The sequence below is a fragment of the Lepidochelys olivacea genome (genome assembly GCF_965140295.1).
Source record: "Lepidochelys olivacea isolate rLepOli2 genome assembly, chromosome: 6".
Lineage (NCBI taxonomy): Eukaryota > Metazoa > Chordata > Testudines > Cheloniidae > Lepidochelys > Lepidochelys olivacea.
Window position 1 is genome coordinate 22,926,984 of NC_140416.1, and position 18,157 is coordinate 22,945,140.

The following is an 18,157-nucleotide window of genomic DNA, read 5'->3' on the forward strand; positions in this document are numbered from 1 at the left end:
CAGCTAATTAAACAACATGTGCACAAACCTCTTAGGACACAGAACTCCAATCCTGTCCTTAAAAAAGGTAAATTTTTATTTAAAAAAAAAAAGAAAAAAAATCTGACAACTCAGGCTATTGCTAGATTTAAAAAGAGCAAATACAAAAATTAAGAATCAAGAATAGCTTTTTTGAGGTCCAGCTTAAAGGTTACAAGCAAAACAAAAGCACCTGAGGTTACCACAGAGGAATCCCACAAGTCATAAAGAAATAAACCTAATCGCGTCTTCCTAGACATTTCCTGATCTACTTACATTTCTGGGGTTTTAAATGAGAAGTTCCTAGGTATGATCTAATGATTTTTCATACCTGGCCCAAAGCTTCTTACAGCATAGTTCCAGCCCTGTCTCTCCTCCAGGAGAACAACACAGACAAACAAAGGGGAAGTTTCCCCCCCCCAATTTTAAAAGGTTCTAGCCTTCCCATTGTCCCTTTTGGTTAGGTGCCCACTCCCTTCCTTTTACCTATCCAGAGAGATTTTTTAACGCTTTACAGGTTAAGCAAGTAGAGAACAACTACTAACGGGGATTTTGTAGCTAACTGGCTGGCTTTTTGCTTTAAAAAAAAAAAAAAAGTGAGGGTCATTCACCACTGCAACAGATTTACAAAGTATCTGGTAGATCCTCCATCACTTAGAATCTTTAAATCAAGGCTAGCTGTCTTATTAAAGTGAGATGCTCTAGTTCAAACAATCTGTTGGGCTCAACGTAGGAATTACTGGGTGAAATTCTATGGTCTGTTATGCAGGAAGTCAGTGAAGATAAAATGGAAATTGAAGAAAAACCATGTCACCCAGCTAGAAAGTCTGTTTCCAAACATAACGTGTGGAGCCGTTGGGGAAAAGATCAAAGCTGAATCTTTGGGTCAATTTACAAACGCTGCTAAGACAGAGTTGGCAGTGTACCGCACTGAGCCCACTGTTCCATAAAGAGAAGATCTGGTGGAAATATGATGCTATGAGACCAGCACATACTGGTCTCATAGCACTGCAAATCTGCCATTGTGTTTCCCTGAGTTCTGAGAGGCAGCATTGAATATGCAATGTCTGATCATTGCCAGGAAAAGCTGCCTGGCTACAGGGGCGCTGGAACAATTTGTACAGTGGGGGTGCTGAGAGCTATTGAACCAAACTGTAGACCCTGTATATGATGGAAACCACTCCAAGCCCACGGGTGTGGGAGCACCTCTAGTTCCAGCGCCTATGCCTGAATAATCTGTTTTTACTTGCTTTGTAAGTAACGGCTAGTATTGCTAATTCACCCGATTTTTTTTCAGATTTCCACTGCTCACTTCCTACGGTGTTAACTAGATGTGTAGTCAGACAGGAAACTTAAGTGATCTGAGGATACTTTTAAAACTAAGCAATATTTCTGTTGAATTTGTTCAAACTGCACTATTTCTTGCAGCAAAGGATGTACTGGTGAAGCTAATGAATATAAGTTGAATTTTTAATTTTTTTGTACTAAAAAATTAACTGTTATACAAATTGTATATTATCTTACTACTTGGATTTGTAGTTGGCACCCAGCAAAACATTCTGCTAAGTATTTTATTTAATATTTGACAGTTACAAAACATGGATTTGTTTACCTCCTTGGGGTATTTTTTAGAATGAATTTTTAAATATCACAAGTAGCTTCTTACCTCAAGTGTTTTTGGTCCTCCATTTACCAGTAAACAAAGCACAGGGATTTCAATGCTACCTGTTCCTGTGAAATAGATGAGAAAATATTTACATTCCTAACATTCATAAAGATGATGATGTGTTGCTGCCATCTTCTGGAAAGCATTGTGCCATCATATTGTCCATGGGCTGAAACAAGAGCAATGGACCCTGAGAACACAGGCAATAGGATGGTTGACAGCAAAGGCTGTGAAAAGCACTATTTTCCAGTGGTTAGCGTGTTAGCCACGGGCTTGGGACAAGGGTTCAATTCCTTGCTGTGCCACAGACTTCCTGTGTGACCTTGGACAATCAGTTAGTGTCTTTGTGCACCTGCCTGTAAAACAGGAATAATAGCCCTGCCCACCTCACAGGCATGTTGTGAGGATAAATGCATTAATGACTGTGAGGTGTTAATGACTCTGAGGTGGCACCCATACTACCGTGATGAGTGCCATCTAAGTACCTAGGATGGATGGCGAGGCCCTGGGAGAACCAGTATTTGGAATGCTAGGTTGAATACAATTAGAACATACACAGCAAATGGATTCTAACTATTGTCCACTTGTCCTGACTTAAAAAGCTGTCAGTGTCCTAGATGCTAGAAAAACAAGATGGTGGTGGCTGTTCCTCTGTTTCCAATAGGATCATGAATGCTTCATATGGAATTAGGGTGATCCTGTTTAACTTTCTGATCCATAGCCTCTGAGCAGATGTTGGGCCCCCAATCCTGAAGGGAGCTCTCTGTAGCCAGACTCCTCACTGCATCTATGCACACGGTTACCATTATAGATGCATAAAGCTGTTTTTTGGTTTTAATTTTAAAAAAATGTACTTCAAACTTTCAACTAAAACTTTTTATAGTGGGAAGTTTTGATGAGTGGTATTGTTAAAAAAATGCTGAATTTTTGAGAAAAATGTTTTTTTTTCATTGAAAAATTGTAATTTTGACCATCTCTCCTGATGTGGAGCCATCACACGGGATAAGTCATGTGCATCAAGTTAATCATGTCAGTACATGTTTGCCAGATCTGGGACTAAACTATGCAGAAAAATGTGAAGACAGAATGCAGGAAAAGGGAAAATAAATGGAAAAGTGATATGAATGAGAGGACTATGTAATTCTGTTAAGGACAGATGGCATTTTGGGATGTATAAGTAGGGGCATAGTGAGCAGATTGAGGGACGTGATCGTTCCCCTCTATTCGACATTGGTGAGGCCTCATCTGGAGTACTGTGTCCAGTTTTGGGCCCCACACTTCAAGAAGGATGTGGATAAATTGGAGAGAGTCCAGCGAAGAGCAACAAAAATGATTAGGGGTCTGGAACACATGAGTTATGAGGAGAGGCTGAGGGAGCTGGGATTGTTTAGCCTGCAGAAGAGAAGAATGAGGGGGGATTTGATAGCTGCTTTCAACTACCTGAAAGGGGGTTCCAAAGAGGATGGCTCTAGACTGTTCTCAATGGTAGCAGATGACAGAACGAGGAGTAATGGTCTCAAGTTGCAGTGGGGGAGGTTTAGATTGGATATTAGGAAAAACTTTTTCACTAAGAGGGTGGTGAAACACTGGAATGCGTTACCTAGGGAGGTGGTAGAATCTCCTTCCTTAGAGGTTTTTAAGGTCAGGCTTGACAAAGCCCTGGCTAGGATGATTTAACTGGGAATTGGTCCTGCTTCGAGCAGGGGGTTGGACTAGATGACCTTCTGGGGTCCCTTCCAACCCTGATATTCTATGATTCTATGATTCTATGACTCAGATCTGAGCCAGAATTAACCATACATTTCTTTCTTAATGTTCTGTTAGGTTGCTTCACATCAGCCTACAGTGTGATGCAACTTTACATGATGCAATAACTTTGACCATTTAAAAGTCTGCAGACATGAATTTTTAACCATTTTCACAGCAGCATGCAAAGAAGCTGAAATAGTCATCCTTCACAGTTCCCCAGCTGCTGCATTTATTTCTAGAGATAGCACAACTGCAGTTCATACTGTAAAATCTACCAAGTGCATTTCAAATGGGCCTGCAAGTATGTCTAAAAAAAGTGGCTCCCACCAAAAAACAAAACAAAACAAAAAAACCCTCTGTAGAGTCAAGTGATGAATGCACCAATAAATAGCAAGGGGAAGAGGAGTATTTGGATCAAGTGATTTTTAAACGTCTTTTATTTATTTATCTTTTTTTATTATTAGGTTGCCGGAAATAATGTATAGATCACCAATTCCCTCTCCATGAGATATCCCAGAATAACCGGTGCAGGTGGTGACAGAACTAACCCAGAACTCAGCTGGAGCATGAAGATGACATATAGTGGGGTCAGTTGTGACTTTGTCTTGTACTGTGTGACATGTCTTTGCTATTTGTCTTTAAAATAAAATTCTGGTCTGCAAAGTGACTCTTGCTTAGTTTACAAGTAAAAAGAGGTTATTTCTAAATGCCAGCCCTGCAAACTCAGCCTGAGATTTGAGTCAAACTGGGTTCTTTCCTATATGAATATCATCACCCTTAATAAACATTCTTTAGGCTCATTCTCATTCCCTGTTAGGTTTCAGAGTAGCAGCTGTGTTAGTCTGTATCCGCAAAAAGAACGGGAGTACTTGTGGCACCTTAGAGACTAACAAATTTGTTTGAGCATAAACTTAAGCTTAAGCTTAAGCTTATGCTCAAACAAATTTGTTAGTCTCTAAGGTGCCACAAGTACTCCTATTCTCTGTTAGTCAATGCAGCCGCATTGAGGGCAGAATTTGGAGTTTAGTTAACAATTCTGATGAGTGAGAAGAGAGATTATCTAGCTCACTTTCTGCTAGCTACGTTAGCTCTGCAGATATAGAAGCAAGAAGAAGTGAAAACACTTTCCACTATGGATGGAATTCCCCCTGTGCGGATGATTGGTTATGGGGCCTTATGTAACACTTAAGTCCCATTTTAAACAGGGCTTAAGTAGTTTTAAGTGGTGCATGGACCTTGCACTGTCTTTACAGGGTTGAATTTCTCCCTCAAGTAAATGGACATGACTGAGCATTTCAGCGAGCCCCTCGTTCCATGATGGATGTCATGTCTCCTGGAGTGAGAGCCAGCAATCCATGAATTTGGGGGGATCTAAAATGATAGTACAGTATGCTGAATGCCCCTCTCTTATAGCTGTTATTTGGGGGCACTTAATCTACATTTATTTTCAGTTCTTTAAAGCTTCTTGCATGTCAGCTTTGAGCATTGAAGGATAGCCTTGTGCTTAAGGAGCTAGATTGGGATGTGGGAGTTCAGTTCCCAGCTCTGTGTGTCACCTTGAGTAAGTCACTTAATCCCTTTTTGACCTCAATTTCCCAACAATTAAAAGTGGATAATAATACTTCCTTTATGTCTTGTCTGTTTAGACAGTCCCTGCCCCTAGGAGTTTACCGTCTCTTACTATATGTATGTATGTATAGTGCTTGGCACAATGGTCCCTGATTTCAGCTGGAGGTTCTAGGTGTTACTAGAGTATGAATATTGTGATAACTTGATTGACTAAAAGGTGTAGCCAGTTGTTTGACTACACTTGTGGTTTGTTCCTAAAAAAGTTCAAGAGACCAAATAACCGAACTTAAGCAGATGTATTGTCTAAAGTCAAAGCAGTACAATATGAAAAGGAGACATAAGTACCCTCCTTCCAAGAACCAATCCTTACCTCCCAGCATGGTCACTTACACAGAAGGTGTGCATCAAAGATATGCATTTCAGCTAGTATCTATAATATGTTTTTAAGAATTACAAAATTCTTTGCACGTCACTAAAATCCAACCCACTAGTTTGTAACAGTTGCTCAACTTGTTTTTGTTCTGTACTTTTTTTATCTTATCTCTGTTTTGGATACTATATTCCAAACCAGTTTCCATGAAGATACCTATAGTAGGACATAGATTGAATGTATTTTGATTCTGACAGATTTTGCATTTGCTAATACCAAAGCTGACTTAGCTTTACAAAGAGTTATGGGATACTTAGCATGAATGAACAAACATGAGCATAATATCATTCAAATATAAAACTTTGCTAATATTTAATGCATATTGATATGGTGTGCAATTTGTATAACATATACATATTGGCTAACAACTTGATTAATTTCTTTTGCATCTACCTACCTCCATACCCAGTGCGCTGTTCTGAAATGTGTTTCTCCAAGGTGAGCCGTAGTTTAGTAGTTCCATCTGGCTCATCTGGATTTATCTGATCCACCAAAATAAAATGGGAGTGATTGTTGTCAAGGGAGTACAGTGGCCCTTGGCCGTTATCATCTGACTTGTAGCATACAAGATTTTCATTCTAGAAAAGAGAGAGGTTAATCTTTATAAAATAGTTTTATATTTTTATCTGATTTTAGTGGTTTTGCGCTATGTCATAAAAGAAAATAAATATTCAGACACTTCCAATAAAGTCTCTTTTATAAGTTGGGAGAAAGAGAATGGCATCTGTGTGAAAGGTGCCAGGTTGGGCACCAGTAGAAAAATGAAGTCTTCTGAGTCTCCCTTTTGGATTCTGCAAAATATATTGACACCAAACATCTTGTTTGTGATGGGGGCATCAGTTCAGAACTCCTGGAAATATGTTTTTTCTGATCTTAGACAAATGACAAGGGCTACAAACCCTGATGACTGGGGAATAGAGCCTGAAGGGTTCCAAGGACCAAAAGTCTCTGCTAATGGAAATACCCCCATTTACATGGACTTCCATTGCATTAGGTCTGTCTTTACACCAGCAGTTAATTTAGTGCACTATATGTACATACTAATTCAAACTATGCAGCATTACTTTGTTGGCAAGACTATGCATGGTCTAATCGATCAGTTCTGAACTTAGGAGTTGCACTCTCTGGGGAATGGGTCACAAAAAGTGTGTGTGTGTGTTTGGGGAGGGCGTAACCCTTCCTCTTTCTCCCTCTTCCCCTCTCCCATGACCAGATGGGTGGGATATCCTGAAACTTTTTTTTGTTGCAACATGGAGTCACTGCCCAGAAAAGGTTGAGAACCACTGTCTAGGCACAAAGGCTTTATATACACACATATAATTTGCCCCATTCCGGCAATAAATCCCTTCTTCCTGGTGTCCATCTGTTTATTATTTGGGTGTATTGTCAGTGGCAACTCAAACTAGGATTGCCCACCTCTCTTGTCTTCTCTCATCATGATCCTTTCATTTAGCTCACATTGCAGTAGGATGGTTTTCAATAAATAAGCAAACACGCCTCTTCCCATTCCCCTTCCTCCCCACTGACACTTAACACTGGGCTCTAGCAAGATACAGCCAATTTGTCTGCTCAGTTGTTTTGCTTGTGTGTTGTTTTCCTTTTCCCTTCCCTCCTGCTGCCTTTTTGTTTTGTATGTTTAGACTGTAAGATCCTCTGGGTAGAGATGTCATGTTATGTGTCTGGACAGTTCTGTGCACAGCACTGGTACCATATAAATAATTTAATGACTGGGGCCTGAGGGTTAGGAGCACATTTCAGTAGCCAAGGGCCAAATCCTAGGCCTAGGGGCCCTCTGCAACACCAAGCCCTCTAATGACACAGTTTGGCCAGGGGTCACAAGGAACTGTTGAGGTGTATTCCTGAAGAGCCCAGATCCTTCTTGTTCTCTGGGGCCAAGGATGAGGCACTGAGCACATCTGTGACACTAACTGATAAATAAAAACATGAAGAATTAGCCCCAGGATCAAGGATCTGCAACTGGCTCTCTTGTGCTGTCTTCTTCTGTGTGTACACAGAAACATTACCGTATAGATCTAGATTTTTGCTCATTATCATAAACACATCTACCTTGTTGTTGTTACACTCAGACTATAATAGATACGGCAGTAGTGTGGTCAGAACAGCAGAATTGGAACCCTGATTAAATTCTGGACTCTGCTTTTGGGTCACTTATGATCTTGGGCAAGTAATTTGGGCCAACATTTTCAAAAGAGGTCACTGACTTTATATGCTCAAATTGGGACCATTTGGACCTAATTGTGGAAGAGCTTTGCACCCAGAGCTCCCACTGACTGCCGATAAAACAAGGGTTGCTCAGTACTTCTGAAATTCAGATCCAAAGTATATTAAGCGTGGCACCAAAAATCACAGCATTCAAATTCAACGACCACTTAATGACAACTTCAGCTTTAAACCTGCCTGGCTCAGGTTCCCTATCATATAGAACTGTTTGTTTAACAAACTTCATAAGGGGAAAAAAATTTTTTTTGAGATCTTCAGATAAAAGGTGACATAAGCAAAAAGTATTAGTGGTATCCTATTAATATATAAAAAAGTTCTTCCTCCAAGTTCTTCTTAAGTCAGCATTTTTCTCCTGGACTCTGTACTAATCAAATGTATAATACCGACACCTGTTGGATATTTGCAGCATTGCTTGTTAAGCAGGGGGAGATATCTATGGATTGCCTGCACATGGTGCAAAATCATTATAATCGTAATATAATTTCAGATCTTTCCTGTTCATTCTCATTTTGCTCCTTGGGTTTGTCATCTAGGGCAGCTCAATTGTTTTGCTGCCTATTATTAGTAATTATTTTTGGAGAGGCAGTTCATATTTAAATGACCCCATACTGTAAGTGTTATGAGAAAAATACCTTCACATTGTCCAGAATCTCTCTGTGCTGAATTTTTCCCAGTGAAGTTATTCCTATTGCAACCACTCTTACTCTGGCTGAAGTACTAGCCAGCATGTGATTTTGGACTGCTTGCCCTATATGCCTCGTTATTCCAACACGTAGAGCGCTGGTAAAGATCCAGGCACCTGAAATTAATTCAATAAGAACATTATGGAGTTAGTTGCTTTACCATTTGGTATATAAGTACCTCTAACTATGTGTCTGTCCAGGCTGGCTCTAGATATTTTTCGGGCCTCTGAGAAGTCAGATCTTTGAGGCCTCTAGTGGATATCGATAATTTGTGTCATTACATATAGAATCACAGTCTGTACTAAACAGGACACTTTTATTAAAGAAAGCAATGACAAACGATAGGTACAAACAAACATGTTCCAGCTTTGTCATCTTGGTTTAGCAGGGACCATACTCCTATCTGGGATGTTCAATGGAGCACAGAGAATCATCTAGTAGCGGAATGATATTACTGGAAGTACAGATATGACAGTCTGCATATCTGAGGCAGTACTAGTTCTTGGGGCAAGGGGTGGAGGGTGGGAACTGGGGAGGTGACATCTTGCAGTTGGGATGAAGAACTAAATTGGGAGGACTGATTGTGTGATGTTGGAAATGGCTGTTAGATGAGTTTGCTGGGTTGCAGCTCTATGGGAAAGTATCTGACACTCTTTTTGCCTTGCTCTCTGGCGTACTGGAGAGCGGACTCTGCAAAAGAGCCGGGCTCTGTTCATTCTTCATGTGCCTAGGGCAAGCCACGGTGATTACCAGACCTGGATGCTGTAGTGACAACCAAACCACTTGAGGTCCCCCTCACTAAATGATTTAGCATATTCCCCAAACTGTGTCAGTAGACAAAAAAGAAAGTAAAATAAAAATAAGCCAGAGTCCTTAGCAGTGTCCACTTGTAGGTACTGAGATGACTTGCAGCATAGGAAGTTTACACTAAGCATAAATAGAAGCTGCAATGATCTCAATAACTATATCTGTTTATGGTACTTTTGATACTACCTTAGTACTTGGCTTTTTTTAGTAATGAAAAGCAAAATGGCACTGTGACTTTTTTTCCCCCTTTGAACCAGCAAAGCACTATGAACCGAGTATATACTATATTGAGCACTAAAGTATGCTTTAAGCACTTCATAAACTTCAAAATGCAGTTATCCTCATAGGGGCCAAGAAAAAATGGCCTCTTAACTGACAGATGTGTATTCAGAGTCCTGTTTGCCAATTATTGTGTCAATGTTTCAAATACTTTTCATTCCTGTTAGCCCTGCAGTGAACACCAGGTAAAGTGAGCCAGATTCTCTTCTGGTTTCTGCATCACTTAACAAAATTGTCAATCAGTTCCAATAAAAAATTCTTTGAATGGTGAGGATGTGATACCCACAATAGGTCAGTTTGACTTTCAGATTCCAGGTTGAGTTTGACGGGCTGCCAGTTGAGACACAAACACACACTTTTAATCATAAGGTGAAGAGATTCAGGTGGTATTTTTCAGAAGTGCTCTCTTGTCTCAACTCTGTTCCCACTGCAGCCAAGACTGACTTCAATGGAAGTGTAGTTAGGCCAATGCTGAGTGCTTTTGAAAATCCTACCACTACTAGGGAGCTGGAGAGAGAAAACTGATATGGATCCCACTGTGACACTTTTTTCCCCATCACCTTTTAGAGCACAACTGCACTTCAGATGTTTATCAGTTGCAAGAACCACTGTCTGAAGTAATTTGAATGAAGTAGTAATTAATTGAGATAGTCATACTGCAGTAACTTGTATCATTAATAAATATCTTAATACAGGTGTAGGCCACCATCCAGCAAAGCCCTTAAGCATGTGTTTAATTGTTATGCATATGAGCTGTTCCACTGAAATTAATGATGAAAGATTGGCAAATGCTGGATGGGGACTCTTTAGGGTGGAGGTAGAAGAAATTAAGTTTCCAATTTTAGAAGTTGAACCAACCAGTGCTTTCTGCGGCCTTTACAAGTCCTTTTCTTAAGGTGTCCCGTAACCAAGGTTTCATTTGGAAGTTTTCTTCTTCTCCAACTAAAGAGACAACCAAGTTGGGAGCAGGTAGGTTCCATTTGTTGATCATAATATCAAATATAACTCCAGGATGGATGGCACATGGAACTTTAACAAACTGTAATAAACAAAAGGGCACTGAGTCACAAGATAGCAGTACAGTATAACCCCTATCTTTACAAACTAATTGGTAAAATGATACCTCTCAAAATCACAGCAAATACAGAGCATAAGTTGCAGTGTGGTACACTGCATTTCTTTCTTCTTGTCCTTCAAACCACTGTAAAGTGATTTCCAATGCATTGGAGGCATCAGAACATGAAGAGATGCTGACTTGTTCTTCCTCAACATCATTTTTATGTGATTTCCCTCTCTCTCCCCTCTGTCCTCCCATTATGGAAATGGAAGTGGAAATGGTTCATATACCTGGTCATTAGCAAGATTGGTGTTGATCAAATTACAGTTTTACTGTAGAGGATGGGTCAGAGATGTTCTGTATATAATTGGAACAGATGGGAAAAATCCTTCACCATAACAGTGAAATACTTTACTGATAGACCTTAATATTAAAAAAAAGAAGGAGTTTGTCTCCAAGAAGAGCGAGACTTGGCATATCAGGTAAAGGTGGTGTAGGATGTAAAACCTTTTGTGGACAGGAAGCCTGTGCTGGGGTGTACAAACCCCACACCGGCAGTGACAGAGTTTAAGGGGAGCTTGACAACTCAATTAGCCCAATCTGGGTCACCTGCAGGGGAGACAGGTCATTAAGGACTAGACCCAGCTGGGGAGAACCAGACTGGATGTTTCCTGTAAATATAGGGCAAGAAAGAGGTGACCCCGGAGAGAGGTAGTTGTGAGTTTGTGCTCTCTGCGAAAGGAACCACAGAGGGGTCTGTAGGAAGGAGTTTGTACCCTGGGTCTCTTCTTGAAGGGAGAAGGCAGTTGGGGAGAAGGAGACTTCAGAAGCAGGCCTGGGAGAAGAGAAACTCCAGGAGAGAGGCCCTGAGGGTCAGCAGCTTGAGAGGAACCAGGCGTCCAGTGAGAAAGCCCTGTGAAGTGGTGCTCTGTAAAAGAGGAAGGAAGAAATCTGCAGAGGCTGGGAGAGGGGGAAAGAGACTGCAGAGAATTGCGTCTGGGGAGGGCAGAAGAGATTCTGTTCCCTTGAGTTTAGACATCCTGTGTCACAGAGTAACAGTGACATTGGCCCTTTAAGGGTTATGTCTACACAGCGATTAAATACCCATGGCTGGCCTGGGTCACCTGAGTCGGGCTCAGGCAGCAGGGCCGTAAAACTGCAGTATAAATGTTCAGGATCAGACTGGTGCCCGAGCTCTAGGACCCTGTGAGAGGAGAGGGCCCCAGAGCCCAGGCTCCAGCCTGAGCCTGAATGTCTACACAGCGATTTTATTTATTTTATTTTATTTTTAGCCCTGCAGCCCAATCATCATGAGTCCAACCCCGCTGACCTGGGCCAGCTGCAGCCAGGCCATGGGTCTTTTATTCCAGTGTAGACGTACCCTTAGAAGGAAGAGGTTAATGTGCCTGTGGCTGGTCAATTTAGGCTTGAGAGGGCACCTGGCCCTAGAGGGAAGGAGACCTGGAGAGTCAGAGCCTGAGAAGAGTCAGACGCAGGAGGTGGTTTGGTGAGAGCTGCCTCAGACTCTGAGGCAGGGAACAGCAAGGAAGAGCTGGCAGGAGCTTCTTGGGAGAGAGCTTCAGGAGATCTAGTAGAGAAAGCTGAGCTCCTATGGGAGCTGCAACAGGAGTGTTGGAGAGAATCCGAAGAAAATCCGGCTTGGTCAGAAGAGCTGAACCCAGAAGCAAGAAAGCTGTTCTGGGTGCCCCTGAGCAGGGATAGGACTTGCAGGCAGGTCTGCAGGAGTAAAACATTGCAGGAGCGGGGGGCCCTCTGGGTGAAGAAGCGAATGAAAGGTAGGAAGAAATTGGTCACTGTCCGATAGGGATGGCTGGAGAGTGGGGCCCTTGATCGGGGGCAAATGGAAATGGGAACAAAGTGCTGCTGGTATTGACTCTTGAGTGGGTGCTGTGAGGGCAATCTCCCTGGAGAGAGGAATGGGAAAATCCTACTTTGTATGTTTATTACAGAAATTGGAGAATGGTTTGACTTACAAGATTTTAGGGTATTACCGCACTGGTGTATGTGAATAAATTTATGCCCAGGGCAGGCTTCGTATTGGACGCTGAAGGACTATGCCTCTCTTACGGATGAAAAGAAGCAAAAATTGAGGCAGGTGCCTCTGCCAGAAGCTGGTGGGTGTCCCAGGCAGGGCTGACCTATCAAACTCTGGAGGATGTGATTCTCTTTGTGTGACCTGGCTGGAGGGCCATGTCAAAATCTTCAGTGTATTTATCCTCACCACACCCCTTTTGAGGTAGGGAAGTGCTATTATCCCCATTTCATAGATGGGGAACTGAGAATGAGAGACTAAGTGATGCCCAAAGTCACAAGTTTTAGTTTAATACTCTTCATGACACTGGCCAGAACAAAATACTTCAGAAGAAGGTGCAGGAGACCCTGCAATGGACAATTATGGAAAAACTAGCCAATAGAGGGAAGTGTCTGCCCAACCTCCGTCACCTAGTAGTTGACTTTTTTTGTACAGAAAGAATGAGGCTTTATATTCCTTTAAAAAAACAAAATAAACAAATGTTGGATGTTATCCATATAAATATCTAGTTATGTCTTTTAATCCTGTTAAGTTCTTGATCTCACTGGCTTCCTATGGCAATGAGTCCTACTGGTTAATTATTCATTGTGTATCTCCCCAATATCCACAGTGGTGAGGACTGATGCATTATTTAGTTCTTCTTCTTCTTCTTCAATGCCCTTGTCCTCTTCAACCACTGTCTTGACTCCTGTGGAGTCCAGTAGGCTTAACCATTTTGTCACAGACTTCTTGTTTCTGCACTACCTAAATTATTTCTTGTCTATTTTTATGTCTTTGGCTATTTGCTCTTCAAATACTTTCTTAGCCTTCCTAATTTTCATGACCTGCCTTAGTTTATGCTCTTTTCCACTGGTTTCACTTGAGCTGGATTTCTACTTTCTGTTGAATAATCTATTGATAATTCAGTGATGCAGAGTTCAATAATGGGCAAACATTTCTCTGATGATGTATTTACTAAATATGATACATGGTTTTCATCATTGGATTGGCATTAAATGTCTAAAACAGATCAGTGATGTCAATAGGATCAGCCAGAGGAAATAAACCGAAGAGCCTCAGCTCTTAAAATATTTAACAGAAGAGTATAGTACATACAAGTCTACTAGACCATTGTTATAAACTAAAACTAAGGACTGCAACCACATATCCGCATTGTACTAAGCTTTCCCAGCCACCATTCAACTGTGGACATACTCTGATATATAATTATGATCTAATTTCCTAGGGGTATTCATGTGTGTTGTCTTCATTCTATAGCAGTGTGCTTTGGAAGTACCAGTGACTTAACATTTATTTATGGCACTTTAAATCACATACTGTTTTGCTTCCAATAAGGCTTCCTTTTGTTATATACTATAGAAGGTTTTGTTTTTTACATAAGGATGAGTACAAATTACAAAACAACAGAAACAAAAGAAAAAGTGTTCAAATCATCTATTTATACATATTCCCTCCAACAAAATATGCTTCTTCAAGGAAGCCTTAACCTGTTTTAAAAAATCTTCTGAACAGTAACCTATATAACTCTCAACATGTGCACCATTCACACAAGCCATTGTGTGATCTTATCATTAACACCCTTTATCATTGCCTCCATGAATCTGATGCTTCCTTCTCTTTTTATCTTAATTTTGTTATAAGGTCTTCTGGGTGCAGACTCCAAGAGGGACTCCAGCCCCTACATGCTATTCTGATGGTGTATTAGGATGGTAAAGAAGCCCACAAGAGGCCAGGGAGGATTCCCCAGGGATAAACTTTGTATCGGACCACCTGTCCTTGCCTTGTGCTGGCCTGTTGGCATACTGTTGTGTGCTGGGGATAGAACCAAGGATGGGGAAACAAATCAAACCACTGTGGCTGGTCTGGTAATGCTGTGGAGGCTGCTATAACTGAGAGCATCTCCTATGGCTGCCTAAATAACATCAGGGAATGTTTGTTTTGGTCCTGCAGCAGCCTACAGTCTGAAAGGCAGAAGTTTCCTACCTACAAGTCCCCTGGGCTGTGCCTTCCAGAGAGATGCAGCATAGAATTTGATCATCTGGTTTAATTTATTTTGTATTGCACATTTATAGCGAGCTATGCATAGGCCAAGATTTTAAAAGTGCCTTGTGATTTCTGGGAACCTGTTTGGTGTGTGTGTATGATTTTGTGTTTTTGTTTTGTTTTTTTTAATGCCCAACTTGAGACATCTTAAAGGTGCTTGATGTTTCAGAGAATGGGTGCTCAGCCCTTTCTGAAAATCAGGCCCCTTAAAAGTCGTAGCAATTTTTTAATCACTAGTCACGTTTTTTAATCTTGGCTGCTAGTAACCACTTTAAAAGTATATTTGTGGCTGGAGTTTAGATAGGAAATCCCACTGTACTTTTGTATCTTTCCTCCCTTTTCTTTTGCATCTGCCTATTTTGAATGCATGAGTTTGTTACCTCTGTATGGTCACTAAACCACACACTGCTGTGGCATCTGAGCACCTTCCAAAGTTTAAAAAATAAATAGGTGACTGACATAGATGACAGGTTTCAAATCAGATGTCAAGAATTATAACATTCATAAACCAGTCGGAGAACACTTCAATCTCTCTGGTCACGCAATCACAGACATGAAGGTCGCTATCTTAAAACAAAAAAACTTCAAATCCAGACTCCAGCGAGAAACTGCTGAATTGGAATTCATTTGCAAATTGGATACTATTAATTTAGGCTTAAATAGAGACTGGGAGTGGCTAAGTCATTATGCAAGGTAGCCTATTTCCCCTTGTTTTTTCCTACCCCCCCCCCCCAGACGTTCTGGTTAAACTTGGATTTAAACTTGGAGAGTGGTCAGTTTGGATGAGCTATTGCCAGCAGGAGAGTGAGTTTTTGTGTGTGTGTGTGTCCCCGGGAAAAGGGCGGGGGGAGTGAGAGAGCCTGGATTTGTGCTGGACATGACCCACCTTGATTACCATGCACATTGTAGGGAGAGTGGTCACTTTGGATGAGCTATTACCAGCAGGAGAGTGAGTTTGTGTGTGTGGTTTTTGGAGGGGGGTGAGGGGGTGAGAGAACCTGGATTTGTGCAGGAAATGGCCCACCTTGATTATCATGCACATTGTGAAGAGAGTTGTCACTTTGGATGGGCTATTACCAGCAGGAGAGTGAGTTTGTGTGTGGGGGGGTGGAGGGTGAGAAAACCTGGATTTGTGCTGGAAATGGCCCAACTTGATGATCACTTTAGATAAGCTATTACCAGCAGGACAGTGGGGTGGGAGGAGGTATTGTTTCATGATCTCTGTGTGTATATAATGTCTGCTGCAGTTTCCACGGTATGCATCCGATGAAGTGAGCTGTAGCTCACGAAAGCTCATGCTCAAATAAATTGGCTAGTCTCTAAGGTGCCACAAGTACTCCTTTTCTTTTGACATAGATGAGGTTGTCTCCTTCTCTGTGTTGTATATTGGGTAATAAGTGACACCTGAGTCTTGAAGGTGTCATTTGGCTGAATATGATTGTGAATGCAAATGCATGTGTGTGTCCTGTAGCGAAGTGGCTCTCAACCTTTCCAGACTACGGTACCCCTTTCAGGAGTCTGATTTTGTCTTGCCTACCCCCCAAGTTTCACTTCACTTAAAAACTACTTGCTTACAGAATCAGACACAAAAATACAAAGTCACAGCACACTATTACTGAAAAATTGCTGACTTTCTCATTTTTACCACATAATTATCAAATCAATTGGAATATAAATATTGTACTTACATATCCATGTATAGTATATAGAGCAGTATAAACCAGTCCTTGTCTGCATGAAATTTTATTTTGTACTGACTTTGCTAGTGCATTTTATGTAGCCTGTTGTAAAACTAGGTAAATATCTCGGTGAGTTGACATACCCGCTGGAAGGCCTCTGCGTACCCCTGGTTGAGAACCACTGCCATAGAGGCAGTGGTGTCTAGTGGTTTGAATACAGGGCTGGGAGCCTGGGATGCTTGAATTCTCATCCCACCTTCGCCACTGATTCACCTTAACATTACTTTGCACTTTACACATTTTGGGGCAGATCCTCAGCTAGTGTAAATCAGTATAGCTTCATTAGGTCAAAGTAGCTATGCTGACTTACAGCAGCTGAGGATCTGCTCAGAATCCCATGCCTTCATCAGCACAAGGCTTGTTGAATATCTAAGAGGAGAGGCGTTCTGGAGTCTCAGTGACTGTGGAGGACTTGACTCGGGGGAGTTTTACTAGGTAGCATCCAAGACCAAGATTATGGATATGGGATGGGCAGAAGGTAACAGAAACTTCTTCTGGAAGTGCAGGGGGATGAAGTCAGGGTAGAATTTCAATAAATAAATAGGCAAAGGGTACATTTAAAAATGTTTTAAATAAGTAGAAGTTTAAAAAATAGATTGATTGGGCAGAAGCTGAAATAGGCAAATGATATGCAAATAAACAAAGCTGGGAAGGGTAAAATAAACTAAAAGTGTAAATGGTTCAAAGCCATCCAGTTGTGCATGATGCTTGTTTATGTAGCTAAGTGATCTTATTACTGTCACCCCCCCTCCTTTCTTCTGGTTTGTTGCATTTATTTGTGTCTTATTTTAAATTAGATTGTAAGCTCTTTGGGGCACGAACCATGACTTCACATGGGCTTGTACAGCACATAGCACTGATGTAGGGTGACCAGATAGAAAGTGTGAAAAATTGGGATGGGGCGGGGTAATAGGTCCCTATATAAGAAAAAGCCCTGAATATCGGGACTGTCCCTATAAAATTGGGACATCTGGTCACCCTACACTGATGCCCTGCTCCTGTTTTTGACCTTTGCACACTACTGTAATGCAAACCAAATAATTTGACAATAGGAATAGAAGTCAAGAGCCTGAAGTTCCTTAATGGGAGAAGTATCATACCTTCCCTCGTTTCTTTCCGGAAGCCATGAAGTCAATTTCTCCTGTACAGTATGGCAATTCCCTTCTGAATGCTTCTTCTTTGACATTACTGCAAAGTTTGGCTTCTGTGTCTTCCATTGGAGCAGTGGTATGATAATTATTGTAGATAGATTCTCTGAAATAATGGAGCACTTAAAGATGAGAGTTCAAAAATATTCAGGTTAGATTGGGAAAGTAAAAAAATGTACCAAAGTTAATAAATGACAATTAATCTTCATTCAAAGTGTTCATATGTATTCCCCTATTTTACCCTTTAGCACAGGAGTAGTCAGTTATTTTTTTGTTGAGGTCCTCATTTCTTGGTCAAGGTCCAGACCAGAGAAAATAATTAAAAAATTAATAACAATAATTATAAGATTTTGGAGTCTGTTCAAAAGCATCTGGCTGTCTGGATTTGGCCCACTGTCTGCCTATTGACTACCTCTGCTTTAGCATTTTGTCTTAATGTTAATATGTTACAGTAGTAGCATAACATTATGTTACAGCTAAGACTGGAGTCCAATTTGCTAAGTGGCGGGAGGGCTGCCTCCTATTATGCATATATATAGCAGAGTTTAGGATCAAATTAGATGAGACAAAGGAAGTACTATTATACTCATCTTGCAGCTAGGGAACCAAAGCACAAAGATTTGAAGTGAGTTGCCCAAGGTCACATGGGAAATCTATGGCAGAGCCAGGAATTGA

The 18,157-nt window shown here is 41.1% G+C and overlaps 1 protein-coding gene across 1 annotated transcript in view; it reads right to left on the bottom strand.

Annotated features, from left to right (window-relative positions):
* TRPM5 (transient receptor potential cation channel subfamily M member 5) overlaps nucleotides 1-17,551 on the bottom strand; it is a gene marked incomplete at its 5' end in the record, with an annotated part of 59,798 nt that extends 42,247 nt beyond the window's left edge. The window contains 5 exons of the mRNA XM_084632326.1: nucleotides 1,685-1,749; nucleotides 5,830-6,010; nucleotides 8,306-8,472; nucleotides 10,301-10,481; nucleotides 17,435-17,551. Of these exons, the coding sequence (XP_084488452.1) occupies nucleotides 1,685-1,749; nucleotides 5,830-6,010; nucleotides 8,306-8,472; nucleotides 10,301-10,481; nucleotides 17,435-17,551 (711 nt within the window). The remainder of the gene's footprint in view (nucleotides 1-1,684; nucleotides 1,750-5,829; nucleotides 6,011-8,305; nucleotides 8,473-10,300; nucleotides 10,482-17,434) is intronic.
* Nucleotides 17,552-18,157: the final 606 nt, after the last annotated feature.